This window comes from Fomitiporia mediterranea (assembly GCF_000271605.1).
Source record: "Fomitiporia mediterranea MF3/22 unplaced genomic scaffold FOMMEscaffold_6, whole genome shotgun sequence".
Lineage (NCBI taxonomy): Eukaryota > Fungi > Basidiomycota > Agaricomycetes > Hymenochaetales > Hymenochaetaceae > Fomitiporia > Fomitiporia mediterranea.
Window position 1 is genome coordinate 804,332 of NW_006760391.1, and position 26,492 is coordinate 830,823.

Here is a 26,492-nt window from a genome sequence, read left to right on the forward strand (position 1 = left end):
CTATTTTCTTCGCGAACTGGCTCAGTTTCAAATGCTATTATGACCAAATGGCAGCAGAACGGGCGTTGATGATCACGAGACGATTACTTGTGGATTAAAGTCCGCTTCGACTTTCTTTTGATACGCACCGGCGCCATTCGAAGCTGAATTGCCGCGGAGATTCATTTCGCTGAATACACTCAAGAAGGACAACCGAATGTGAGCAGGAACAAACGGCTTCTCATCGCCAATCAGCCAAAGGGCCGCAGGGAGTCGCGTGTTGGCTATCACGTTGGAGAAACGTTACATCCGCTATGAAGTACGGCTCGCTTTTGATAAATATTAATGATCAGCGCAGCCTATAATGGAGGGGCGTCGAGAAGAAGCAATACAATTCAAATCCAACAACTCTTCAGCTCTATTGAATTGTAACGACGGGCAATGCGAGGCTGTCTCGACGTCACTACAGTAAGTAGACGCACAGCAACAAGCGTCTGGCGCAACGGAACCCCGTCAACTGCCTTCCTTTGCCTGCCACGCTAGAAACTCCTGATGCGCCTTCACCTGGGCGGCGTAGTCCTTCTGTACCTTTTTGGCGGCGTTCTTGCTGAGCGGATTTCCCTCGCCGTCTGTCAACGGAATTCCGGAGTCATCATATGTGCCATATGTACCCGCGGGGACGTTCGGAGGTTTAAACAGCTCGCTGGGCGGTGTGCGGCCTTTCTCGAGCTTAGCCAAACGCTTTTGGCGCTCTGCGTCTGCCACGGCTGCTTTCTTAGCAGCCTTTGCTTCGGCTAAGGCTCGCTTCTCGTCGCGAGCTCTTTGTAACTGTGCGGGATCGACGAGTTTGATAAGGGCTTTTCCATCTATGAGGGCGGATGAATATACCGGATGAACGACATGAAACGGATTTGTAGCAATCAAATAAGAACATTTGTAGAACAAAGTGGCATGCCTGGCCGAGCACGCACCTTCTTGGTCATCCAGAGCGACTCCTAGTGGGACAAGATCTACGTCCCGGACTTGGTCACAGAGTGCGAGAATGCTTTGGAGCGCCCCATCTCCACCCGCGATCGCAAGATGTCTGACACCGTCCCGGAAGGAGGACAAAGTCCGCAAGTAGGGCATGAGTATTTCATCCTTCTAAATCAGTTTACAGGATGGTCAGCAATACTTTATCTTTTAAGGCTTGATGTACAAAAATAGACGTGCGATATGCAACGACTTATTTTGATTAATAGACGGTAGAGCAACGGCAACTTACGTTTATTGGACCGCTTTCCCGTTCCTCGCCCCACCCGATCTCGGCATCTGAATTTGCTGCGGGGCCTTCACCAAGGCCGAACATTCGTAGCATTTTCCCGACCCAAGAGGCGAGCTGTTCGACAACATCCACGTTTAAGCTTCTGCCTTGCGCATTGACGTACACGTTTGTCCGTGATACGAGTTTCAGCAGCGTCTCAAGTGCCAACGGTGTATTGAAAGAATCGCACAACGCGGCCCGGAAGGCGGTCTGCGTCTCCCGGAAGCTAAATAAGCACATGGATCAGACCGGTGAAAGCAGATGAGACGCAACGTGGCACAGCCAATACAAACGTCCACATGCGCCAATTGGTGGGAAGAATACTAACAAGTCTTGCAATTCACGTTCTGGAGCACCATATCGATGCTGTTCTTCGCTCGGCTGGTTTTGTGTCTGGGCCAGGCATATGGCTTTGATGGTGGCGAAAAAATTCTATATGAATCGGTCCACAGGAGGTTCGGGGGAAGAATCGGAAGACGCGGTTAGGACCAAAAGAAACAAGCACCATCCACATCACAAGTTCGACAGTCAAGGATGGTAAGAAAGAATACAACGACATGTGCACAATGAAAGAACCGTGAGTTCGCCGTTGGAGCTCTGAATTAGATTGCTGCAAAGATGAACATACATTAAGGGTTGTTTCTATCGTGCGGACTTCTCCCGTCATGAGGCTATCGGTAAAGTCTACCTTTGAATTCCAAAGCTGCGTCAGGAACGCAAGGCGCAGTTGCCGCGCAGAGTAACGCTGAAGTATTTCCTATGCGGATAAAGTCATGATGTAGTTCAGCATATATTTCCGGGCAGTCAGAAAAGGCAGACAAAGAACCGAGTAAGGATTTGAATTCACTCACGTCAATAGTGATGAAATTCTTGAGTGATTTGCTCATTTTCAGACCCTCGATGTGAAGATGCCCCGTGTGTATAAAGTAATTAACCCATTGGTTACAATTGTGATAAGCCTATTGGAAAAGAATTCCCGAACGAGTTAGGCGGTCAGAAGAGTACAATGATTTCCGAGAATGCATAAGCGGACATATAAGAGAAGGGAAAGCCGCGACAAAACGCAAGGTAATTCGTTAGTCTCAACATGAGGCAGAAAGCTCGGTGTCTCTATCGACTCACCTCGGATTGGGCCATTTCATTATCGTGGTGAGGAAATGCCAGGTCAATTCCGCCGGAATGAATGTCCATATTGTCACCGAAAATAGCACTAGCCATTACAGAGCATTCGATATGCCATCCCGGACGGCCCGCGCCCCAAGGCGACGGCCACGACGGCTCGCCAGGCTTTGAGTTCTTCCACAAGGCGAAGTCGCTCTTTGACCGCTGGCCCACCGCCTTCGGTGCAAGTACACCTGTAATGCGTGATTGAGAATTCAACAAGTCGGAAGTCATATATCTATAACTGGACGGTACCTTCGCCTTCCTCAAGTAGCTCTCTGTTGCCTTTGCTGCCGGGTTGGAGTTTCGGATACGCGTGTCCATCAGCCTGCTCAAAAGCACCCGCGTCGAAGTAGACGCTGCCTTCACTCTCGTAAGCATAGCCATTCTTTATGACCTGTTCAACAAATGCGATGATTTCTGGCAGATATTCTGTCACGCGAGTGAGTGTATCTGGCGGACGAACACGGAGTCTCGTCATATCCTTGAAAAATTCTCCTTCCCAATACCGAGCGAGAGACCGCGAGAGTGCCGGATCGGTGACCTCATTGCCATACTTAAAGTTTAATCAGTCAACGTTCAGAACGTAAAGTTGCGAAGCCGGTCAAAGCGAACCTTTTTATCAAGCGCTTTGACAAGAACATCTTGTGACTCGTCTATTAGCCGTAAAGCGTCTTCTGAAGACGTTTGTCCTTTCGTAACCAGGGCCTTTGATGCGGACAACGCTCTCTTGGAAGTATCCTATAATAAATACATTTCAGTTGTAGCATTGCACGATTATCAATGCATTGCGGAGCCTACCAACGCCTTTAAGTGCATATCAAATTTATCGTCTTTCTTCATGCGATCCTGCCTCCACTCGGCATCCTGGGCCTTGTCCCAGATGACTCCCCACCATTCCAATTCACGGCCTTCTTCCGGTAATTCCGTTTCTTCCAGCGCTTTCGCAAGCTGAGTTCGAAGGTATACCTTCCACGCGTCCTCGACTTCCGCGATGAGATTAGTAGTGAGAGCACTTGCATTAGATTTGAATTTATCGAGAAGGTGGTTCTCGCGTGATCTTCTAATAATCTGAAATTCTTCATAAATACGGTTATGGCGTGGCGAAATGACGCACGCACCTTGTCGTCTATGTCGGTAACGTTCATAACAAAATGGACATCATATCCAAAATAGTCTACCAAGATGCGCCGTAAGACGTCTTGTGTTACATAGTTCCTGCAGGGATATCATTTGCATAGATCCAGTCTACGTCCGTCCATAAAGCGTACCTGGCATGGCCCATATGCGAAGCATCGTAAACCGTCGGACCGCAGTTGTACCATTTTACAAGCCGACCATTCCGGGGCACGAAGTCAGTCTATTATCAACAGAATCAACACGTTAGTTTCGTGAAATCGGCCGAAGCACGGACCTTGGTCTTCGTCAATGAGTTATAAATTTTGAGCGATGGCTCGTCCGATGGTCCGGCAGGAGGGGCCCAAGTCGATTGCGAAGCCATCCTCCGACTCGTCGATAACGACGGATATCGTATCCAATATGTACAGGTGTGGCAGCTAAGGCGAAAGTGTGAAGTTAGAAGGAGGGGCATTCACCCGTGTCAAGTAGAGGTGCTGCCACGAGTCCAGCCAGATGTCGTGACTCGAAATGAGTCGTAAATGGAAGGTGATCGACGATCGATCACTTTCCCAAAAATAATAAATTATATAATCATACATCTAATTCTTGTCGCAGGCCCAGGATAGCACATATGCTCACAGTGCAGAGATAACTAATTGCATCACACAATAATGTTTAATGTCGTATTTCATGAACTTTTATTCAGCCAAAATGCGTTGTTATTATGCATAAATCACATAATGCATTAGACATTGCTTTATCCCCACAATATGCAAAAGATAGTTTGTACAGCAAGTTTCTTGACATCTATCATTAATGTAAAGCATTTCACCATTCACAAGAGTCTACTACAAGCTTTGTAATTCTCTCCAGACCCACTTTATCATTCTCGTCAAAGCCATTCAATGCAAGACAATCTAAATCGAATACTCCGATACAACGTCCATCCAGTAGTAGTAGTGGGCATACAATTTCGCTCTTGGTCTCTCCATCACAGGCGATGTGTCCAGGGTAGGCATCAACGTCAGGAACAACAAGTGTTTTTCTCTGTATGTATGCGTCAGCACAAACGCCGCGACTCTTCCCAGGTATCGTGTTGATGAACTGGCATGCAGGCTTTCCACAGAAAGGCCCTAACAGAAGTCTATTCTCCTTCGGTGTCAGGCCTTCCGTCTTTCTGCTGGACAACGAGGGTCTTGGAAAGAGAGATGAGTCGATATAAAACCCTGATCACGGAATAAAAATGATTGAACACATGTATTTCAATATCTCAGATATTCCTTACCACACCAGTTTACTGCTCTTTCTCCAGGCCCAAAATGCGATGGAAATGCTAGCAGTGAGTTATAGATCAACGAAGATGCATTCGCACAGTTCGACACCTAAACACAACAAGTTGTATGCTGGGTATAAACCAAAGGTCCGCAATGACCAATTTACCCAATTCTTCTGGGCTTCCAATAGGCCTTCCAGCAGACCATATACATGCTCCCAGAACTGTGCTTTGTTCGTGACGTTGGAAGGTACAAGTGCAGCGTCAGCATGTGGCATGATGTTGGTAAGGAACCAGGTCAGACCTCAGTAAAGTCCAGGCCTAGAAAAGTGGTGGGAATCTTTGGGAATAGTTTCTAAATTAGGCAAAAATCGATTAGATCGTCACTAGCGCGCATGCAATACTAGTGCTGTTCAGCGACTACGACCATCTGCCTTCATCATGGCTCCGTTCATCTACTTTAGCCGAGAGGATGAGAGAGTACGCTTGAAGGTCAAATAATCGCTCATTTTCCTTCAACTGAATATATCCCAGTCTTTCGCAGATGTCACTGAGACCGATATTGGTGTCGACACGAAAGAATTCTTGGAGGCTGCTACGGGTGTTGTCAGGATCATTGGTACGTGGGCACTCCTTTCAAATGTAGGGCATATATCCTCACATAAAAATACTCTAGAGCTTCTTAAATCGATCACATTCAAACCTGTCTTAGATGACCTAAACGGCAATATCACTGTGAGTACACCTGCGTGCTATGGCGCTCGACGTGTGATCCCTTCGATATCTTGGAATCCACCTATATTCACAATAGTGTTAATATTATCAATATTCTCAGAAAGTCAAAACCCGTTACGAAGCTAAACCGGAGAAATCTGCCACGCTAGAAGAGCTTGTCAGAAACGAGATAGCTGAGGGAAGTACCACGGCCACGCAAGGTCTACTCTGGCTTACCCGAGGGCTTATGTTCACAAGTGGCGCACTCAAGGCCTGTCAAGCAGACGCAACCTTGAAGCTCTCGGAGGCTTTTCAATCCTCATATGGCGATACACTCAAACCATTCCATGGCTTCATTGTGAAGGGTATATTTAGCGTGCGCACTCTCCTTGATTTCGTCACTTCGTCGGAGATTAGTCGAAGCTAATCAGTTATTATCGTAGGCGGCCATGCGAGTCTGCCCGACGAGGGAACTTTTATACGAGGACCTGAAAAAGGACCAGGACGGTGGGCCAGCTGCGACACAGGAAGATCTTAACGAAAGGCTGAACCAATGGGTGGATGCTCTTGAACGAATCGTAACCAGAATCGACCAATTCCTTGAAACAAACAACTACAAAAAGGGTCTCTAGATACTGTATACTAGTAGGTTTGGTATGTACTTACCACATGTGAAAGCCGGATTACAAATTTAACACAAGCTACCATCGAGAGCGGTTAAGGAGGCGCCGACGCAAAATCCTCCGTGGACACTTAGAAGACCTTCGGGATGTCATTGGCGCCATCTTCTCTTCCTCTGATATTACCGTGAGAGGGACAGACAGCTTCTTGAGCCGCTTCCATGAACATCCTAGGCAAGTAGGTCCTCAACGGCCCTTAGTATATTTCACTCCTTGCACAAAACATCGGAATCTTCTCTTGCGGAAAGCAGATTTTCCTATCTAACCTCGGGCGCTCTATTAGTAGAGTCCATGGACGAAATTGCACACGTTGCGCCGCGATGGCGTGCTATTCCCGACAAGTGATTTTTTTCTCTCCACACCCTGCACATTGCATATCAAGCTTCAAAATTATACTGCGCAATAACGTTACTTATTTCCACTTCTGTCATTATTTTCAGAGACGCTATCGCGCCGCCCTGCTGGAAGCTCATATACGAAAGAGAAAAGAAAGCCCCACCTAAAGTTTAGTGACTGCTTTTATTAATAGGTTTGCATGGAAGGCGCATCTGAACTTGAAAAGAGAAAAAATAATCTTGTGATCAAGCTTTTGGTCACAGAAAGTACCGACCCTCTCCCGCCTTCTGCTTCTCCCGCACACAAGTTTGAGCAAAGTTCTAGTCCTTCCATGCGTTTCCCTCGTCCTAGATTACCCGACTATCCCGCTTTACGACGCAAGATCCACCCTATCCTCCCAGAGCCATCCTCTCCCAGACAAGTCGATTCTCTCGCCCGTGGAGGAATTTGTAATGATGCGTTTCTTTCTTTGTCAAGGGAAAAAACGAGGAAACGCGCATGGCGCTTTTGCCACGGCATTCGTGCTCGGATCCGCGGGCGCGTTTCGTGTCCTGATAACACCCATAGGGGGAAGAGAAGTAGATCATGAACAAAACGTTGTTGAATCACATTTCGTGTACAAGAATAAAACGAGATTCAGGGCGCAGGCGCGCGCGTCTGCCAGGTGGAGAGCAGCTAATGGACCGCGGCGCATCCAACCCCTTCCCCCTGTCCCCTCACTCTGGCCCAGCTTCGGAGGATAAAGTTTTCGAAGATCTGCCGCATAAGCTCCAAGAGAAAAGAGTTACCATTTAGCCTTCCAGCTAATCTATTCCAGTACATCAGCCACGGCGTTCAATCGCCCGCCGCCCGCCGCCTGAGGATTAACCAAATGATCCCGGATCCACGCTGCTGGGCTCTAGCATTACATTCATGATCCTCTGCGAGTGAATAAGGGCATGCTGGAGATGACAGGACCAGGAGCTAGTTATAACAATAAGTCATAGAAGTAACTGCAAGCCGGAATGCCCGGATCGGCTGCACAGGGGAAACAATGAAAATGCGGAGAGTGAGGTAAGTCTACCTTATCATATCTTACGGAATTATTCGGTGAGTAGCTAGTGCTATTTGGGTCTAAAAACTCCATTCTGGCGATGTACAGTAGATATCCAGAAGTACGAACACCAGACGTACTGCGATGGTACAACCGTCCGAGCCGGAGATCGGAAGGCTGTGCCCGTAACGCTGACGGATACGGCGAAGCCGAACATGAACCAACTATTAACCAGAGTAGTATGGCAATGAATCCGCGGCGAATTCATTAATTTCATCTCTAACTCATCCGAGAGTCTTCCATTTATCATCTGTATATTGCAATCACGGTTTGCCACACAACTGCGCTTAAGCGTGATTGAGTTCGGTCAAAAATCGAAGGTTACTACTGATATTCAACAGAAGACGAGGGTACTCACCAATAAGAGCAAAAGGCGCGGAAGAGCATATACCCGTATCATTGGCCCGCTGGATCCAGGAGGTTTGCAAGAATCTTACCGTATTCATTTCGCCTGGAGCTCAAATTGCTCCAGGAGCATTCCCTCCTGCCACCGCCGAGCTCCGACGCGACATTGACCGATTTTTCCACCCGCCCGTGGAACTTTCGAGTTTCCCATCCCATGACTAAAGTCCCATGCTGCGCCATGCAAAAGGCGGCCTGCGCTCCCACGACTATAGCGGAAACAGGAGGAAGGAGAGGAGCTCTGAACGAAGGAAGGCATCCGCTTAGTGTTCAACGGAGAGGTATGCGTGTTCACAATCCCACAGTAATAAGCTATTTGCGTGTGTGTAGACGATTGTACTGAACTACAGAAGCAAACGTCATGACCTTTTCCCTTCCAGTAGCCCCGCAAACACGACTAAGGCCAGGGAGTGATGATCCTGCAAGATAAGTAAGAACTTCACGGAGGATATTGAAGCCGGAAGTTTTCGAAAAGAAGCATTAACCTCGGTACTTTAGATGCATTACTTGAGGACAGTTCTAGAGGCCACTGAATGGCAGGCACGGAGCGCTCATGGAACGAACGTGTCGATATACTTTGACTTTTCACTTTGCGATCTTCCCATTTTCACAGCATTAGCCAAGTACAGACCGCCTGAGAAGTAGTAACACTATTTCCTTTTATATTCGTATGTAACTAATTCGCTTTCCTGTCCGAGGCTACATTTGTACCCCAGTTGCTTTCGTAAGGAAAATAGGAGGCTGTCTCCCAGATCCTCGGGCGGGCAACTCTCGGTACTCCATGTTTGCAATAACGACCGTCACTGAAGACGCCGCATAATACTCCCTTTTAGCCCCTACTTTGACAAACGTGGGCGTGTGGAACAAGTCCACGGAAGTGACAAACCAGCAACTAAGCAACATTGCAAAGAGTTCGCCGCGAAAACGTGTTTTCACTGCGTGCTTAACTCGAGCAATTGAAATCGCATGCAGAAAGTCAGTGCTGCGTGGTGGTTGGTCCCACAAGACTGGTCATTATTATTCCTACCTTCTGTGGCAAATATATTGTTCCAAATGCTGTCCAGGGTCGATGTAGAAGAGACGAAGGTTCGTAGCTACTCACCTAGGATGCATATTGCGAAGTTTGGGAGCGAAGACGATAGGGCGTACCAATTGAAGCCGCGAAAATGTGGTCTGGTCTAAAGTTGATTGATTCTTTGATAAGCAGATAAATGGGTGCAAATAGCTGACAGAGCTGTGCCCACCTCAACGCCGCCGGTCCATTTTAGAGTTTGGCCGTTGATCAACCGGAGCAGTGCCCCTTGCTTGCCGAAAAGCATAACCGAGACGATCTTGATCCGCCCTTGTTGTGGAGACCAAAGGGTCAGACATGTATGAACTCTGATCGTCGTTGTGATAACCTAATTTGGTTCCGTCTATCAGTCGCTTGGGCCTTGACGGAGAATACAGAAAGGAAAAACGAGGCTTGATCTTGTGATACCTGAAATACGGGTAGTTTTGGGGCGAGTGCTTTTGTTTTGTTTGAACAATTGCGTCCCATGAAGGTGTGGAATGAGCCAACTGATTCGGAAGCGGTAATCGGTCGTCTTGCAGACATTACGCATTAGAGGTGACGCGGGCATAAACGCAAGACATAATTGGTTTGGCGGGCACTCACTAGTCGTTAGGGCGTTGCGACATTGCATTACAGGTTGAATGGTAAGTGATTGTTCTGGAAATAATTTGTCGGTGAAAAGTGCTTCTATTCGCAGCAAGTTGTCTTCGACAATAAACTAACCCTTGACAATCTTACGATGGTAAGAGTATGACAACCTTCGTCTTGGGTAAGATCAAGATGATGCGGAGAAAGCGGCCTTCTTGTTTTTAGGCTTTTCCTTGAATCCAAAGTGAAAAAAGCCAACCAGTGGATGCATCTGATGCTGTTTCGGCTACAGGACCACCGAGGACAGGTCTTGAAAAAGCAAATGTAAATGTCAGCCGTCAAGGCGTAAGGGAGTGGTTTTGGATATAAGGGCGATAAATTCAAAGAGCTGGTGAAGAGCTGGTGATAAGTCGGCCAATGGTTTGACTGACTGTTGGACAGTGGTCAATAGTAATGCCTCGGACAAGGGCGTCGGCAGCAGGCGCATTCGCTTCCGGTAAGTAAAGCGATTTATGAGTTATAGAGTTGTATATCGTAGTCATGACTCCATAACAAACAAGGGAGACGTGTCATCATCAGCAAGTAGACCGGCTCGATGCGGTGATTTCGCAGAACAAATCAGCGGTTTTGTTGTTTATCATGTACTGTGACATGCATACCACCGGCCTCGGAGTAACGCCTAATTAAAAAGAAACCTGGACAGGCGACGCCACTGGTAGAAGGCGTAAGTATTTGGATATAGACGAGAAGGTTGGATCCAAGATTAGATTCAAGACAGTACTTAGACAGTCAGCCGGCCTTCCAAGGCAGAAGAGCGGAGAAAACGTAAAACAGGTCCGGTCGACGAAGAGCGGGATGCGATCCTGACGAGAGTTGGACTGAAATGGGTCAGGCTATCCCATGGCCGTAACGGAGTTCTCGTCCAGAGCGTCGCCGCAGCACGAAGAGCGAATGAGAATTGCATTCCAGAAATCTAGCATGTGGATAGCAGATATTCACCATTGTGCAAGTTGCTAAGCATAGGCGACTGAGTCCGGGGCAGGCAGCTTCTGTATTGAGATGTAGGCTGACAGCTTTTTACTGCTTCTGTTGCTTTCCACAAAGGCGAACTGGGGTACTGTTGAAAGTCCAGAACGCGACTGAGTCCGAAATGCAAGAATCCCGAAGCGTCCCCAGGGAAAGACATTCTTGGCTTGTGGAACTCGAGGTGGGTTGCACGTATTAGGTGGTCTTTATTCTTTCACTAGCGCGTTCTGAGATACTCACGAGCATATGGTCCGTTGGCGCAGGAAAATAGATGAGTAAAGATGCGAAAGCGGAAGAACTGATTAGAGTGACCAGCCTTGCCAGCATGACTCATTCATAGAACTGTGAGATGAGCGGGGACCTTGGCACGAAGACGCTCGGCATGCGAGGCGGCTGCTCGCTGTGCCATAAGCACTTTGTGTTCTCAAGACGGAGCTGTCCACAACCGGTCAATCCAGCTGTGACAGTTCATTTGCAGAAAAGAAAGTGATGCAATGCCATGGAGCTGACACAACGATCGGGTTTGTTGAACGACATTGTACTCTGTCTATTCCAGCTGTCTCGACGTGGAGGGCGGCCTCGTGATGAGATGCTAGCTGATGCATCAGTGACACTTGGAGACCCACGATAACTGCTATAGCGCTCGACAAGCCGGCGAAACAACAAGCTTCAAGCCGGCAAGAGTGTCTTGCTCGGCGGTGCCGTATGGGTATCCGCGAGGCCATATAGTTTAGCTCGTGGATAAGTTCTCGTGCAGAAGGGGCGACACGCGCGGGAAAGAATGACGGTGGACGAAGAATGATCGACTCGCAAAGAAGAGTGTTGAAAGGGCAGTTACAAGGAGACTTTTGAGTGCTCAGAGCGGTGCATGCTGATGGCAACAATCAGCATTTGAAATTCAGCACCGATGGGGTCTGGCAGAACATGTCGGGCACGGCGGACCAGCCTCGCTCAAGCCGCGGGCGACGGAATCAAAGATGCGTCTGCCTTTCTTGGCCATTAACCAATATCGGGTCTGCGCACTACAAAAAAGAAACAAAAAATGATACTCTGATAGCCCTGCCCTTTGTGCCACCAGTGGCAACGCAGAGGTGGTGGGGCTGGTACCGGCTGGTCGCGCTGCGGTGCTAACGGACACTGTGATGACAGGGTAGAAAGGTGCAAATGCAAGTCGCAACGTGCAACGCTGGCGGCTGTTCGGATCGCGATGTGCTCTGGGGTCACTTCGCGGATTCGACATCTTGAAATCTCGCTGGTTCCTCGCCATCTGCATCTGCTGCAGCGCATGTCTACACAGACTGGGAACCAACTTCCAACAGAAGACTGAGAAGAGAAGACGAAGACAAGGGCGAGAGAGCCTGGGGGGCGGTAAGCTTAGAAGCTTTAGGATAGCCTCAGGCGGCCTTTGAACTGCCTGTTCTCACCTCAAACCTTGATTCAAGCCGTGGACTGCGCAGCTCCCTCTCACTCGCACTTTCTCTGGCGACATGACCCGAACAACTCTCGATCCAGTCGTGCTCGGGCGGACGGGTTGACGCATATAGTCGCGTGCTCCCGGCTGCCACGCCCACGATTAGCTACCAATCACTCCAGGATCCAATGTCAGTGCCAGTGCTGATGCAGACCTGATCCCGATCCCTGCCACTGTCTGCCTGAGAATACAACGCTAACCCATCTCGCTTGTTGCCTTATGATCGCACTCCTCGGCCCTAATCTCTCTTCTCGCTTATTCTATGATCGCTATAAAGACCTACGTCCGCCGTCCCGTCTCTCCTGCCGCTCTCCGTAATTTGGCCTCTTTTGTCTCAGAGCCTCTTGGCCGAAAAGCCTCTCTCGCTTTATACTGCTGTCGTCATCATCTTACTCTCCTGTTGCCCACTACGTTCTCCACAACGTCTCCCGCGAAGAGCACTCATATGCGGCCCAGTCAGCGGCCGACAGCAACCGGCATGCGCGTCCGCTCGACGCGCGACGCCAATGTACTCTTTCATGCTGTTACCTGTGGGATACTCCCAATGGTCTCCCGCCGTCTAGATGCCGCGGACCGTGCTGCGCTTCGACCCGGCTGTGTGTACATATGGGAAGAGCGTTCCCCCGCCTCCGATGCCACCGGCGCAGGCATGGAGCGCTTCACCGAGGGCCGACACTGGCATCCTTCGCGCGTCCGTGACGTGAGTCGTAGATCCCAACGCCGATACTCTCGTGTCAATGCTAATTTAATCATTATCTGTTGCCCGTCCTGCTTCCGTGTTTGATCGCCGCCCCCCGTCGCCAGGACTTCTTGCTCTATGTAGAAAAGGACTGGGATACAAATGAAGCGCAAGCTGCTGAAAGGAGCCGAATGCTGAGGTGGCTCTCTCACTTCTCCGCTATTATTCCCGACTCCAAATCTAACAACGTCCGCAAATTACAGACACCATCGCGATGCTTATCCGTCGACGTCGTATCATATTCAATCTGCGCGACGCCAGCCTCTTATAAAGCAGACTTACTCAGCCTGGGTTAACACCGGTACATCTCTCAAAAAATGGCACATGAGTATGTGATTTCCATTTGTCGGTCTCCGTGAATTCATTCGTCGTGTTCGCGAGTTAACCGAAGTTTATTTTTTCTCTTTTCCCCATGTGCATCTAGATGCGTACTATACGGAAGATTCGCTCGAAGAACTTCGCACTGTGGACGACATTCCTGTTCTTGCGAATTTGCACGTACCGCATGAGTGCTACCAGCGCGCACGCTCAAGCACTGTCGGCACCAGCAAGAAAGCCGAACGCGGACCGCGCGAACCTTTTTCGACTGACGTCGCATTGGCTCATGCTCCGCGGAGAAACTCATCGTCGACCGCGTCTCAAAGCTCCCAATCCGATCGCGACCAATCACAGTCCTCAGTCTGCACGCCACTTTCTGCGTACTCGCGCTTTTCACCCTTTCCACCCAGTCCAATCTCAGCAATTACGTCGCCGTCATCAGGGCCATGCGCTCGTGTGCACTCTCCACTTCCAATGTCTCCTTCACGCATCCCAGGCGGATATCCGCCAACACTTCCACCATTGCTCGTGCCCAGCCAAGGACCCGGTTCCGGAGAGATGTATCGGAGTCCGGTGCAATTCCCTACGCCTTCTCCATCTCCTTCCGTAGCGTCGTCCCATCCGTCTTCTCTTCCATCACCAGCGGCTGACAACGCTGCAAGCCTAAGCTCTCTACATGCCCTACCCGCACCTTTGGGTCCTCCGTCTGGTTCTTCTGGCCCTCGTTCGCTAGTACCCCTGGAGCATCTGCGCGCGGGTCATGCAACACTTCGCCGAGAGCCCGCGGACGATGAGATACTTCGCTCGTTCCGTCTGCTTTAGGTACTGCCGTCACTCATGGATTCTTAGAATTAGGGCCCAAAAAAAGGACGGCTTTCCATGGTTGTTCAGTCCCTGGAGCCCCTCTTCGTCTCCAGTGTTATTTTTGACTTATATTCGTTTTTCCTCTACGAACCCCTTTTGTTTGATCTTTGCACCCACGGACTCAACTCGCTTCGCTGCGCGCGCTTGCTTTTTTTGGCTCAGTACTGTACTAGTGTATGCATACCCTTCCGCCCTCTTCTCTATTTCCTTTTTCTCTTCTCTTCCTTCTTGATTTCTTGAAGACATGCCACCGAAACGCAAATGTATACCACCATACGCATATATCGCTCAATCAGACCAGAACGAAAAGAAAAGAAAAATTGTAGCAGTTCTTCCGCCTCGTTGCACATGCTTTCTATGCCTGACGCGGTTCCAGATCGGTTGATAATATCAGGGTGCGAGATACATGAAAGCGAAGAGAGAACATTAACGAGACGCGGCCCTGTACCGATATTCAACCTCCTATTTCCCCAAACTATTTTGCTTTTTGTAGTTTACCTGCGTGTGTGTGCAGGGAAATCAAATCGGATTGAGAGGGACTTTCGCTCGCTCACGAGTAACGATGCGGTTAATGCCCTTGAAAGTCTTCTTCTTTACATGCTGTTCAAATTGTCCCGGCCTCCATCGGCTTCTCTCTGCCTTACTCCCCATACTCACTCGTTCATTGTTGGAAAAGCTTAACTCACTTCTTTACTATTTACTTCACACGAAGCGGAGAGGTAAGTCCCTCCCCAGAAAATCCGAGGAGAGGAAATGAGAGAAATTAGTTACACATGTACGTGCTACTCAACTGCAAGCGAAAGAGACACGTCTACATAACAACGTTATTCGCGTGGACGAGGGTGAAGAATAATATATGTGAAAAAGAGAAAGTTAGTTGGAAGAAATGAATGAACTTAGTGAGAAAGAAAAAATTGGACCCGTTGCCGTATATGCCGAATAAATCAGGAAGGTGATCCCTGAAAAAGACAAAATCCAATCTCACAGGCAATCTAATGCAATAAAATAAAATAAAAATTGTATGAATTAGAAAAAAAATAATTAAAACCTTTAAGAATTTGGCTTTTATTCCGCATGCAGACTATGTGCTCGTGTTCGGGGAAATCGGCCTTCATTGTTTGTTTTCCCTTGAGGCTCTCAATGGTCTAGAGCATACTTGGAACTTTGGGGGCTTTGATGTACTTCAAACCACTCCGTTAATGAATAGGATCTATTCATTCAATTTCATTGTGTCGCATTCTGATCGATGTCTACATGCGTCCATAATGTTCTTGTTATTCCTCGTAGCGGTTTAGCCCCTTCTGCCTGCTGTCAACGGATCTTTGTTGTCTCCTGATACCGACTATCGAAAGAGTAGGGTTGGAGAGGGTCGCGTCACAGTCTATAGTCATTAATCACCTCTAATCAGTGACTCTTATTAGTAAGGGCTGTGGCTAGACTAGACTGAGCAAGGGTCGAGCCGCCAGGTACGCGGATACGTTCCTAGAGGGGCGAAAATCCCGCTTAAAAGTGGCTAATTTGTCTAATCTCGTCGTAGTAAGAACATAGGCTAAATACGCGGCTGCCGGACAAATAAAAAACCAAAACAAATTTATAAGCGGGACATCCGGGCAAAAAGCTTAAAGAGCATATGTTAATTCCGGGGCAGGAAACACCCGAGCGTGTTGAAGCTAGAGCCGAGGCGATTGGAGATATCTATCCGACCCGTTACACATCGAATTTGTCTGGATGTTGGATTTGTCCTTTTTCCTGGATTATGCGTGTTTCAGGAAAGTAAAATCCGTGGATTTTATGAATTGAGTAGTAAGAGCTAGTTCATTGCAATTCACTCTTTTTCTTCGACCTTCGGCGGGCTCGAGATCGGGTCCAGGAAGTAGGCGGGCAGCTGATTTTGCCAGGACGATCAACGGAGACGAGCGGCACGCTTTTCCTTCATACTTTTTGCTCCTCTCAGCAATCTACTTCTTCTAGGCTTAATATCTCAACCTGCCGAGTTCGAAGGTATCTGTTATGATTTGCGTTCTACTGTCTCGCCCGCTCGGTTAAGAGATCATAAAAAGTTATATTGTGCGATGGAATTATGCGGCATTTTTTATTTCCCTTACTCTAACCAACAAATCCCCATCAGACTCAGGTGTACGCGGATCGGAAGAAGACGTTCGGGAGACCCCATCGTACTTCCATGGCATGTTAAAGCATTTAAATTTATCAATAGACGTAATGCAACCGGATTGAATAATAAATGCTCACAGCAATTTTCTTTTCATTGCAGATGACCCGTATTCAAAAAGTTGTCATTGGATACCCACACCATTGTATCTTCGAGTTCGAGTTCCAAGACGAAGTGTGGTGATGTGAAACGGCTCCAGAATTAAAAAGAATCACCCAGTATCGGTAACTTCCTTGGCCCTTGGATGCATGGGTGGCATCAGCTTGGCGCATTGACTACAAGCGAGGACTTCGTTTGCAAAAATGAGCTTACGGAGGGGCATGTAAAAAGAGTCTGGAAGTTCCATTGCAGAATACGGAGAACCCCCGATTCCTACGAAGCTTTTCCACCTTTCATCGACGGTCCGGTGGATAGAGAGAAAGTCAATGCGAAAGCAGCATCTTCCGCGCAGCCTTTGTCCTTACGATGCGAGACAAACCCGAATCGGACAGCTTGCCTCGCTGGAATACACGACCCTCGTTTCTCTGTTCTCTCTGTTCTAATAGAAGAACACAAGCGCCGCCTTATGTGCTACCTGCTCCATCCACACTCCTCTCCTAGCAAACGGGATTACACCGCCCGCGCCGCCGCATTGAAATAGAGCATGCACATGCTTCACACGCGTGAATCGGAGAAAACAGAGTGCGACTAGAGAAGAGGCCACCACTCGGATGAATCGGAGGGTCTTCGGGAATCTGAGAATTAGCAGCAAACAAAACGAACGTGAGACGAGGAGCTTTTATCCAGTCCCACACTGAATTCGACGTCGGGTCGGAAGCAATTCAGCGGCGATGTCTCGCGGAATGACTATGTGCATTGGCTTGCACTCCTTTCGCTATACCTACACTAGAACGCTTCGATTAGGCGCGTGAAGCCTTGAAGGTGGCTAACTCCCACTACATCGAACGCCGTCTCGATCAAGACGGACAAATTCAGGCCCAAGAACGACACTAAAGACAAGAAGACAAGAAGAATAGCCGCGAGTATTCTCGGACGCTGATCTCGAGGTGGAACTCCTGATTGCTTGAAATATTGACCATCAACTTTGGGAAAATACTTGTACTTTCCAAGCATACATCTCCATGGGTCTGGAAGTATATTCACATGGTGCTTGTAAGACGTTATGCCCGCCGAGACTATACAAGCGTTTAATATTTAGGGGTTTTTAAATATGCTCCTTAATGTTGGTTAGGTCTTCATGAGAGATTTCTCTTGAGACTTGGATTCATTTCAATATTCTAGCGGAACAACACACGGTACATTGAGTAAGGGGATAATGTAACAAGGCGAGAATTACGGATGTCCTCATTTCCCTTTCGCACAGCAATAATCAGAACAACAACAACATACATTTCACAGGAAGTCAATCCACCAGGGGTCGCAATTATAGTACGTTGTGGACTTTCTCGGGACCATTTACTTGTGTTCTACACACAGCTCCATAAAGACACTACGGTTGAATGGAAGAGACCGCCTTTCATTCATACATATATGCATGTATGCCTTCACTTCTCTAAATAAGGATGATGTGATTGGATCAATCTACGCCTCGCTGCATTCCTTCTCGACGAGCGAGTCCGAAACGCGACAACTCACGAGTTCTAGGGTCATTGCAACTAGAACGCTTTCAGTTCATCAATAACCTGTCTTGGTGGCTTTTGCGGGTAATCCGCGGACGAAAAGGCTACCAACACGGTCACCACGACACCACCTGTACTGAGCGCATCTTGAGCGCGAAATATTTCTCCTCTTTTACCCTGATTTCGTCATCGAGCATTTTGAAATATCGAAATATCGAATTTGCAAACTCTTTCGGGTTGTTCTCCCCAAAGCGCGGACGGGTATCGTCGGTATCCCAGTAAGTCATATATTTGAAAAGGGGAATTGCCGATAACTTAACGCTCGATGAATGAGTCCACATCTCAGATAGATAGATCCGCACAATATAGTTTAAAGATCAATATCCAAAGCTTGTTTGACGACGAATGATTATCACGGCGCCTAGGAATGCATTCTGAAGCTAATCGACTCCTGGTTGAGCGCGCGTTAATCAGACGACAACTCCAGTTTGTTAGCGATCCATCATCATGTTGCAAGGAACTGTTATCGGAAATAAGACAAAGTTTCCAACTCCACCGCTCAGTTGCCTTTCGGATTGTCTTGTTGAACGCTTCTGAGACGGATCCAACACCATAGACAACGCTCAAATCAATATCAGGCTTCTGGTTCCCTCCTGGTTTCAAATCCCTCAAGCTTTGATGCGTTATCCTTGGTGTTCGGAGTCTTCTTAGAAAAGCGATGTAACATACAAGTTTACATCCTTCTTCTCCTAATCAATTACCTCATGCAACGAACTAAACGCCGCTGCTTCTCCATACATCGACCTTCTCCAAATGCACAAGGGTGTGCAGAGCTTAGAGGCGCCGTCGAGGTATTTTCGCAGATGAATGATGCAATGAATGATGCGGCCCTAGTATTTCATGGTTTGAGATGCACCTCATCAGAGTTTGAGTTCAGACTGGACGTGCAGGTAAGTTACAATACACTGCGCAACGATGCGTGAGCTATTTCTTCCTATACGAGGCTAGTATTCATCCTTGCCAGAAGGCCGCTTGTCGTTTGACCGCGAAGTCTCATTAGAAGCCCCAGGTTGAACCGTTTAACGACGGAGAATGACGGTCGCCGGAGCTCTTCTTTAGCAAATTGTGGTAATTGTAATAGATCTGCCTTTCAAATGAATGAAGGAAACGGTTGAGAGGGTTTTGCGTTTAGAGCTCACTGTGTTAATAAGAGATTATGATCCTGGAGCTTGTGAAGGTACGTTCTCGCTTTATTTGCCGAAGGTTCATCCGCATATACAAGCGGGTCTGTCCATTTGATGCACAAGATGCTACCATCACGGAGAGAGAAATCTGTGCATCCAATTTTGCAGATAAAAATAATAATAAAAATGATTGCGTAGAGATGGTCCAGTTGATAAGACTCTTGATGAACTCCGAGCAAGGACCAACATAACCTAGATCCCCGCTGAGGTACCCGTCATCTCTCTTCGCAGTGAACAGAACAGGACAACAATTCCCAGTGGATCCACAATAATCCAAGAATCCTTTATGATTTCCTGTATTGAATGTATTGTTCATGCTTAGCATGAACAGGACCTGACTGTGTGCTAAGTTGGCCAAGCAAAAACCCCGAGAATATATTCACATCTGCGACATTGTATTGAGAAACGGTGAATGAAAAGAATAAATTAGAGTACAAAGGAATACCCGCGTCCAAACTGTATGTCTGCATCTCCTACTTCACTCCTCGCCGTTATCGTCATCGTCACTCCCTTCTCCCAGTCCTTCAAGTTGAACTTCATTCTTCCCTCCGTCCCTATCTTCATTGTCCGCTCCGTCCTCTCCTTCATTAGCCTCCTTCGTCTTCTGCAACTTCGCAATGACCTTATCCGCCCTATTGAAGATCCCGCCGGTCGCCGTCCCACAAGCAATACATTTCGGAGTCTTCGCGAACCGTTTGATAGCACATGCAGAGCAGAAATAATGTCCGCATCGTGTTACGACGGGGTCAGTGTACGGTTTGCGGCAGATTAAACATGCGAATGGGATATCATCGTCCGAGTCTGTATCGCTATCCGAGTCTGAGTCGCCGACATTACGTTTTGCATTCTCCGCAAGCTTGTCAAGCTGCCACCCAGCAAGATCTAAATACCAAGTCAACATGTTAGTAAGTAATTTGGAGCGGAGGCGAAGGGAAATAACGTACACGTTCCACGGTCATGAAGGAACTTGCAGGTGTCGCCAAATCCACAGTAACCAGTTTCTACATTGGAGTTAGACGCGAAGCCTCGGCAGAGAAGAAAACAACACCACATACCTTTGTAGTCCTTACACACGTCGGGTTGGTAGTCAACTATGGTAACTTGGCGTATGGTGCTCGACGTATTCCGTTGAGGACCCACACGCATGGCCTTTGGCACTTCCTGGTTCTTCTTCAAATGTGACTTGTATGCATTTTGTCCATGATACAACCCATCATCTAGTCCGTTTTCCTCCTCATCTCCGTTCAGCTTCGTCTTCTTGTTCCGCCGCTCCGCCAAAGCTTCGGCCTCATCACCCGCCAGGATCTCCTGGGCGGCGGCCTGGTGGGAGCCTGATGCAGTCCATTTCACGTCTGGCCCGTTACGAGCTTCTTCATCTGAGAAGTCGCCATCATCTCTTTGTGATTTTAATCGTTTGGTCCCTGCCGAAAGCAGATTTGGACCCGCTTTTCGAGAAGGAAGAACCACCTCTGACTTTGTGGCAGTATTTACTTCTGAAGCAGCTGATGATTGCATCACGTTTGCAGCAGACGGAGATGTGTCACGTCTTCTGTGGTTTGCGGGCCGTGACTTGCCCTTCTTGAAGAATGGGACAGCAGGCTGAGTGTCCGTCATGGCAAAGATGGTCGTGGTCAAGAGGATAGTTGAATTGCAGTCACTTTCAAATGTTGTAGTACTTGTACACTTGTTAAGTTGTGATCGGCGATTGTATTACTAAGCAGACCGAGGATGACTAAATTAGCAGGAAAAAAATCATATTTATTTTGTGCATGAGGTGATGCAACAGAAAAAGCATGCAGTAGAAATACATCTAAGAGAGTAGCATCAAACCACTCGTAAAAAAACAGTAAAGTCAATATTTTGGCTGTTCCGAGACGGGAAGAAATAACTCACATAGTACGGCATTGATACAGCCGTCGTTTTCCGGGTTGTTCGTAATTTGGGCATACTTTCCAAACACGACCTTCCCTCCAGTTGTCACCATACCGAGTTCTGAGACATTCACTTCAATTACAGTACCCTTCGTCAGCACACCTAGCTGCGTGTACATCGGAGATTGAGGATTCTTCTTGACACCCAATATTTGCAACTGGAACGTTGCCTTCAAGTCGGCTACGTAACGTAAAGTTAGACAGACTATGAAAAGTAGCCGGAATGAGAGTACGTACGATGCGTAACGTTCGCCTTTTTATATCGCAGGGCCATCGGCCGGACAAACCGCTCCATCTTGACCGGTTTGCGCGTGAAACCCTCTCCGACGAAAGTCGCCTTCGTAACCATACGCTTCCAGGACTTGCTTTTGTTCTTTCCAGTTCGCATGACCTTGAAAACTTCCTCCTCCGCAACTCCTCGTACCTTGGGTAACGGTACGGCATACTTCGCAGCCTTCTCCTTTCGTCTCTGCTTGATTGCAGATGACATTGCCTTCGCATCCTTCTGGCCTTCACGGTCAAGCAAGAAGGTCGGAAGTGCCCCCTCTGGAGTAGAAGCTGCGTCCTTCTGCTTCACATTTCTCTCATCGTGCGCTTTGAGGGTCTTCTTGAGCTGCACTTTCTCAGCATGGCGTTTAGCGTGGAGCAATTTTGCCTTGAGACCGAATGCTTTCTGAGCGACTGCAGATGACTTGTGCGCCGCCCGTGCTTCCCGCTTCCGTCTAAAATGGTCTGAGAAGGTAATCGCTTGCGAAGAAACAGGGACATACTTTTTCTCGTAATAGTCTAATCGTCGCCCATGGCGTTTGATGTGTTCCTCAATGTACTCGTTCTAGGCAATATTCAGTACTGCTTCTTTGTCAAATATGAATTAAATCTACCTGAGGCTAGAACACAATACAAGAAACTTAGCGCATATTTGATAATTGGGATAAGAATTCACTCACCATGATGGCTCAGAGCAAGTTGTCGTAAAATGTGATGCTACATACGGACTTCCTTTTTCGTCGATTATCTCGCACGTGACGTAACTTTCTTTCTCCACGTTGCCTGTGCGGACACGCAGTTCTCAATCTCTCGACGTTCACCAGCCAGTCGGCCCTGTAAATTGTCAGAAAAATAAATGTGGCAAGACGCGCAAAATCCGTATACTCAGGCTGCACAGTCACAATACTACAGCCAACCTCAGCCACCTCCTCAAGGGCAGCCTTTACAATTCTATGCACCTTCTCCCGGTCCATCAGACAATGCCTATTATCCAGGCTCTCGCCCTAGTTTAGAGGGAAATATGGGGAACATGGGTGGAAGTGGAGCATCTTCTGGATTTGGAGGGAACATCCAGCAGGTCGGACCTTGGTGGACTGCGTTTGGGACAGGAGGACTTGACGGCGAGCAGCCTTTGCTAGAAGGTAGTTCATGCATTTCTTCATAATAGCCCCTTTAAATCTAATAAAATACTATTAGAGCTCGGGATCAACTTCTCACATATCCGTGCCAAGTCATTGACTGTACTTAATCCCTTTGGACGCGTGGATGAACACATCATGGACGACGCCGATCTATATGGGCCTTTGATATTCTGTTTCTGCTTTGCTACATGTCTACTCTTCGTAAGGACATCACCTCCCTGGCTCCAATCCTTCACTCGTTATGCTAACTAGTTTTGCTTATGCTAGTCTGGGAAACCTCAGTTTGGTTACATCTACGGAGTCGCACTCCTCGGCTCTGCATCGATTTACACGCTCCTCAACCTTATGTCAGAAACGGGCATCGACGCGTATAGAGTAACATCCGTGCTGGGCTACTGCCTATTACCCATGGTCGGTGTCGGAGCGCTTAGCGTTGTTACAACCCTCGAGTATGTTGCAGTTTCATTACTCTCCTTGTTCATTTTATCAAAACTCATACAAATTCCATTAATAATATTTAGTGGCCTAAAAGGCCTCGTCTTAGCATCCCTTTCAATTGCATGGTGTACATACGCCGCATCAGGCATATTCGTCGCCGTACTCCGCATGTCCCAACAACGACTACTCGTTGCATACCCCGTTGGACTCCTGTATGGATGTTTTGCTCTCTTCAGCGTATTCAGTATCGGAAACGGTGTTGAAAGCGGTCCAGAAAAGGCACTGTAGCTACTCATATCTATATAATACTCTTATAATCTCCTCGATCGGAAAATAAAATTTATGTAAACAAAAATACATTCATAAGACATGAATCCTTGAAGCCCAATATTGTTTACGTAATCAGTTACTGGTTAACTTCGAACCGCCATGGCCGCTGCTTCAGGTTCAGCCTCGCCTTCACCAGGCCCAAATTCAGACAATACTACAACACCAGCAAACAGACATGCGCCAACAGCACTAGAATTACAGCGCATGCAACTCGCGAAGTTGCTCAAAGATCCTGCCAAACCTGCACATATCCCCACACCACCGAAGGAGAAGACGATCCGCCCTCCGCGCGAGATGATGAAGAACGTGCAAGGGAGTAGTGCAGGTGCAGGGAGTGGTGAATTTCATGTATACAAGGCTGCCCGGAGGAGGGAATATGAGAGACTGAAGTTGATGGAGGAGAAGACGCAGAAGGTGAGCTCTGGCTAGCCAAGTTCGGCGTAAGGAACATGACGAGAAAGCTGAATTGGTGATACTTTTTCTTTAGGAAACCGCTGAACTTGAGTTTGAAATGAAGAAACGTCAATGGGAGGAAGAGGCTGAGGCTAAGACAGCAAAGAATCGTGCAAAGAGGCAGAAGAAGAAAGAAAAGGCGAAGGAAAAAGCGAAGAGTGGTGTCCCGAGTTCAACGGCCCCTGGAGGTAAAGCCGGTGCAGAGGGGACTACTGGTACAGGAATTTCAGCGGGAGATGCACCACTGAAGAAACGAAGACTTGTTAACGGCGAAGTGATGGTCTTCAGGAAACCAGGTGAAGAGGGGGAGGAAGGTAGTGAAGAAGACGAACCAGGTCCACTCCCAGCTGAGATGGTACAGCCCACCTCCGAACCCGGAGCATCGGCGGTAGACGACCAGCCACGAGAAGTGGCTGAAGCCGCCAAAATTGTTATTCATGAGGACGATTGATTATCGGTGAGAAATAATATCCGTTTCGCGAACTCAGAATACTATCGAGAGTATTAACAGGCTCTTTCATAAGAAGGTTCCTTGCTTGATAAGACTTGGTCCGTGCATCACGCCGAGGCTCTTCTTCCGTTGCCTCACGGCTCTACTGCGCATTGTTCTGTGCTTCCCAAAGTGTTTCGCAAGCTCTTACCGATTTTGCAATTCCACGAGGAATTCTTTACCCTTTACGCCATAATATGTGAAGGCAGAAGTGTACCGTATCTTCTCGTACCTATTTTGCATACTTGCTTAAATGCGAACTTTCACGCCAGATTGGAAGGGGTTTTCCGTATCGCAGGTGCATAAAATTTGGTGCATTTATTTATCCTTCTTCATCTCGCCGTCATCGATCACAAAGTCCATTGTACGTACAGGCATTGTGCATATGGCGTCTGTTTTCAAATCCCACCCGGCTTTATTTGCCTTGTCTAAAAAGTCAAGGAATTTTGTGTTTGTGCATTCCAACGACTTCTGAAGGGCGCTGAAACTTCCTGGAGTCACATTATTGCTCTCCTGTCCGACCTGGAGTCTGGACCCAGCTATCCGACAAAGTTCAACGGCATTCACCCAAGCTTTTAGGTAGTCCTCGGGCTTTGCTCCGTGCTTAAAGCATATCAGAATCTTGCACGGGAAATCTGCTCGTATGCCGAGGAGAACGTAAGCTTCATGTTCAAATGCTACAAGAGCATTTTTCCAAGAAGCCATCGATCCCTGCCGTGAACGGCGCAATAACTCCTCGGGCGACGTACAGATAGTGCACGTCCCTAGGAGAAAACCCTGCAAAGAATCACGTATAGCACCGGGTACTTCAAATATCCGTTCACGCCGCGCTACTTCTGATGGTGTCAGGACATTGTTGCTCTGCTCACAATAAACCCCGTAAGCGATATTTGTTCGTTGTCGGCTGAGGGTTGTAAGTGTGACGGCGCGTACGGCAAGGTAGTTCGTCACGAGATGTGCGGTGAGAAGAAATATGAGCGCAATCCAAGTTGTACGTCGCGAAGTGATGTGCGCCATAACGAAGGACCCGCACTTTTACATGTTACGAAGACATTTTATTTAGCTTTATGAGCTGAAAATAACTCCGTATATGAGGAGTTGCGGACAGGACGTACAAGCATGCCGAATAGCCCGATGACTGTCTCCTGACTCGCGTCCTTCGCGTTTAACTCGCCCACGTTCCCTGTTCGGGCGAAGTGCACGCTCAAGGCGGCCTTCGCACCTCCGCCACATACACCGCATATAGCTCGTAAAGCACCTGCTAGGCAGAGCGCTGCTATACGGAGTTGTGTCGGTAGGGCCGGGGAAAGGCAGTCAAGTACGAATGCACTGTCATTGAATATATCCGCGGCGAGTCGGTACATTTTCGCCTCGGGGGCAAGTGCCGGACCGAATTTCCATGCGAAAAGGATGGCTTTGAATAATTCCTCTCGTCAGCAGACACATTTCCTCATTCATTTTCTCCCAAGGTCTGAAGGGAAACTAAGGAGGTGCACTCACTCGCTAATCGGCCCGTTGCATCCTGAAGAACCGTAAGTAGAACGGCGTGAGTTGATGATGCGTTTTCATTTCCGACGCCAAAGCCTAATAGGATTTCAGGCGGCCGATTAGAATGAGAAAATGTTAAAGAATCATGAGATACATGCCCTCAAGAACAGCCCTTGAAGATAGAAGTCCGGCGATTGAGCTGCTGAATGCTTGCAGCGAATCAAATATTTGATATCTAATAATTCCCTGTGAGATTAGAAACAATATTGCAGTATATTGCTTACCCGATATAATCTGTACTGAGAAAATCAGCTCACAGACCCAAATATCTGGATAATAACAAAACTGGTATCCATACCAGGAGTAACACTGTCCGGAAACCCCGATGGTAAGAATATTTCTGACAACGTGTGTGAACCAATCTTTCGTGCAGCTCTAGCGCTCGATTCCTTGGGCTTAAGGTAATGCAAATTGTAAGGACAGAAGCGAGGGAGATGCGGGCTCAACGAACTTACTTCTTGCTTTGTGCCGCTTTTAATACGGTACTCAGGACCAAGGCCTACACTGCCTTCGGCCTCGGATAATGTCACTCGCACAGACATAGTATTCAAGCATGTACTGAATCTACTACTCTTTTTTACCGGCTGTGAGAGCAATGAGTACGTCGAGAGGTAGAAGGCAAACAATCAAACCAGACTCGGAATGACGGCATTTGCCTTCAATGCGGAGTTTTAACAGTGATCGGCGTGATGGCGCGGATCAGTCATCTTAGTGGTCAAACACAACAGTGGCAGATTACA

The 26,492-nt window shown here is 47.9% G+C and overlaps 11 protein-coding genes across 11 annotated transcripts; 4 read left to right on the plus strand and 7 right to left on the minus strand.

Moving 5' to 3' along the window:
* Nucleotides 1-492: 492 nt before the first annotated feature.
* On the minus strand, nt 493-3,944 carry FOMMEDRAFT_85321 (uncharacterized protein; the record flags this gene model as incomplete). The annotated part of the gene is made up of 13 exons (XM_007266291.1): nt 493-845; nt 951-1,119; nt 1,244-1,508; nt 1,611-1,714; nt 1,911-2,039; nt 2,134-2,241; nt 2,405-2,637; nt 2,699-2,999; nt 3,059-3,184; nt 3,245-3,514; nt 3,565-3,661; nt 3,715-3,803; nt 3,858-3,944. 13 exons carry the CDS (start codon nt 3,942-3,944, stop codon nt 493-495), a joined length of 2,331 nt encoding a protein of 776 aa, XP_007266353.1.
* Nucleotides 3,945-4,390: 446 nt separating this feature from the next.
* On the minus strand, nt 4,391-5,113 carry FOMMEDRAFT_133912 (GAF domain-like protein; the record flags this gene model as incomplete). The annotated part of the gene is made up of 3 exons (XM_007266292.1): nt 4,391-4,788; nt 4,848-4,944; nt 5,003-5,113. 3 exons carry the CDS (start codon nt 5,111-5,113, stop codon nt 4,391-4,393), a joined length of 606 nt encoding a protein of 201 aa, XP_007266354.1.
* A 144-nt stretch (nt 5,114-5,257) lies between these two features.
* FOMMEDRAFT_122641 (glycolipid transfer protein) lies at nt 5,258-8,171 on the plus strand. The gene is made up of 7 exons (XM_007266293.1): nt 5,258-5,315; nt 5,370-5,454; nt 5,512-5,570; nt 5,671-5,925; nt 5,993-6,203; nt 6,262-6,570; nt 6,670-8,171. The coding sequence occupies exons 1-5, from the start codon at nt 5,277-5,279 to the stop codon at nt 6,179-6,181; spliced, it is 627 nt and encodes a 208-aa protein (XP_007266355.1). The 5' UTR covers nt 5,258-5,276; the 3' UTR covers nt 6,182-6,203; nt 6,262-6,570; nt 6,670-8,171.
* A 588-nt stretch (nt 8,172-8,759) lies between these two features.
* FOMMEDRAFT_155969 (uncharacterized protein) lies at nt 8,760-9,657 on the minus strand (the record flags this gene model as incomplete). Its single annotated transcript, XM_007266294.1, has 4 exons — nt 8,760-9,067; nt 9,163-9,238; nt 9,305-9,460; nt 9,541-9,657. The coding sequence occupies 4 exons, from the start codon at nt 9,655-9,657 to the stop codon at nt 8,760-8,762; spliced, it is 657 nt and encodes a 218-aa protein (XP_007266356.1).
* Nucleotides 9,658-11,177: 1,520 nt separating this feature from the next.
* FOMMEDRAFT_155971 (uncharacterized protein) lies at nt 11,178-12,268 on the minus strand (the record flags this gene model as incomplete). The annotated part of the gene is made up of 4 exons (XM_007266295.1): nt 11,178-11,599; nt 11,671-11,750; nt 11,814-12,086; nt 12,153-12,268. 4 exons carry the CDS (start codon nt 12,266-12,268, stop codon nt 11,178-11,180), a joined length of 891 nt encoding a protein of 296 aa, XP_007266357.1.
* Nucleotides 12,269-12,516: 248 nt separating this feature from the next.
* On the plus strand, nt 12,517-14,428 carry FOMMEDRAFT_107581 (uncharacterized protein). Its single transcript, XM_007266296.1, has 4 exons — nt 12,517-12,899; nt 13,004-13,077; nt 13,142-13,266; nt 13,363-14,428. Exons 1-4 carry the CDS (start codon nt 12,645-12,647, stop codon nt 14,076-14,078), a joined length of 1,170 nt encoding a protein of 389 aa, XP_007266358.1. The 5' UTR covers nt 12,517-12,644; the 3' UTR covers nt 14,079-14,428.
* A 1,964-nt stretch (nt 14,429-16,392) lies between these two features.
* Nucleotides 16,393-16,930, plus strand: FOMMEDRAFT_155973 (uncharacterized protein; the record flags this gene model as incomplete). Its single annotated transcript, XM_007266297.1, has 2 exons — nt 16,393-16,469; nt 16,510-16,930. The coding sequence occupies 2 exons, from the start codon at nt 16,393-16,395 to the stop codon at nt 16,928-16,930; spliced, it is 498 nt and encodes a 165-aa protein (XP_007266359.1).
* Nucleotides 16,931-19,631: 2,701 nt separating this feature from the next.
* Nucleotides 19,632-20,769, minus strand: FOMMEDRAFT_167841 (uncharacterized protein; the record flags this gene model as incomplete). Its single annotated transcript, XM_007266298.1, has 3 exons — nt 19,632-20,035; nt 20,098-20,154; nt 20,209-20,769. Coding segments are annotated over 3 exons (1,022 nt in total), but the record flags the coding sequence as incomplete, so codon positions are not given.
* Nucleotides 20,770-21,047: 278 nt separating this feature from the next.
* FOMMEDRAFT_42245 (uncharacterized protein) lies at nt 21,048-21,916 on the minus strand (the record flags this gene model as incomplete). Its single annotated transcript, XM_007266299.1, has 3 exons — nt 21,048-21,265; nt 21,322-21,806; nt 21,855-21,916. Coding segments are annotated over 3 exons (765 nt in total), but the record flags the coding sequence as incomplete, so codon positions are not given.
* Nucleotides 21,917-22,381: 465 nt separating this feature from the next.
* FOMMEDRAFT_84798 (Yip1-domain-containing protein) lies at nt 22,382-23,219 on the plus strand (the record flags this gene model as incomplete). The annotated part of the gene is made up of 4 exons (XM_007266300.1): nt 22,382-22,493; nt 22,549-22,694; nt 22,761-22,942; nt 23,015-23,219. The coding sequence occupies 4 exons, from the start codon at nt 22,382-22,384 to the stop codon at nt 23,217-23,219; spliced, it is 645 nt and encodes a 214-aa protein (XP_007266362.1).
* A 146-nt stretch (nt 23,220-23,365) lies between these two features.
* On the minus strand, nt 23,366-26,294 carry FOMMEDRAFT_167844 (DUF647-domain-containing protein; the record flags this gene model as incomplete). Its single annotated transcript, XM_007266301.1, has 9 exons — nt 23,366-23,675; nt 23,749-24,171; nt 24,239-25,236; nt 25,320-25,618; nt 25,705-25,788; nt 25,851-25,927; nt 25,977-25,986; nt 26,051-26,147; nt 26,208-26,294. 7 exons carry the CDS (start codon nt 26,292-26,294, stop codon nt 24,523-24,525), a joined length of 1,368 nt encoding a protein of 455 aa, XP_007266363.1. The 3' UTR covers nt 23,366-23,675; nt 23,749-24,171; nt 24,239-24,522.
* Nucleotides 26,295-26,492: the final 198 nt, after the last annotated feature.

Coding starts and splice junctions, on each gene's coding strand:
- FOMMEDRAFT_122641 (XM_007266293.1), top strand. CDS start 5,277: ATGGCTCCGTTCATCTACTTTAGCCGAGAGGATGAGAGA. Junction 5,316..5,369: donor TTAGCCGAGAGGATGAGAGA/GTACGCTTGAAG, acceptor AATATATCCCAG/TCTTTCGCAGATGTCACTGA. Junction 5,455..5,511: donor GGGTGTTGTCAGGATCATTG/GTACGTGGGCAC, acceptor AAAATACTCTAG/AGCTTCTTAAATCGATCACA.
- FOMMEDRAFT_107581 (XM_007266296.1), top strand. CDS start 12,645: ATGCGGCCCAGTCAGCGGCCGACAGCAACCGGCATGCGCGTCCGCTCG. Junction 12,900..13,003: donor ATCCTTCGCGCGTCCGTGAC/GTGAGTCGTAGA, acceptor CCCCGTCGCCAG/GACTTCTTGCTCTATGTAGA. Junction 13,267..13,362: donor TCTCAAAAAATGGCACATGA/GTATGTGATTTC, acceptor ATGTGCATCTAG/ATGCGTACTATACGGAAGAT.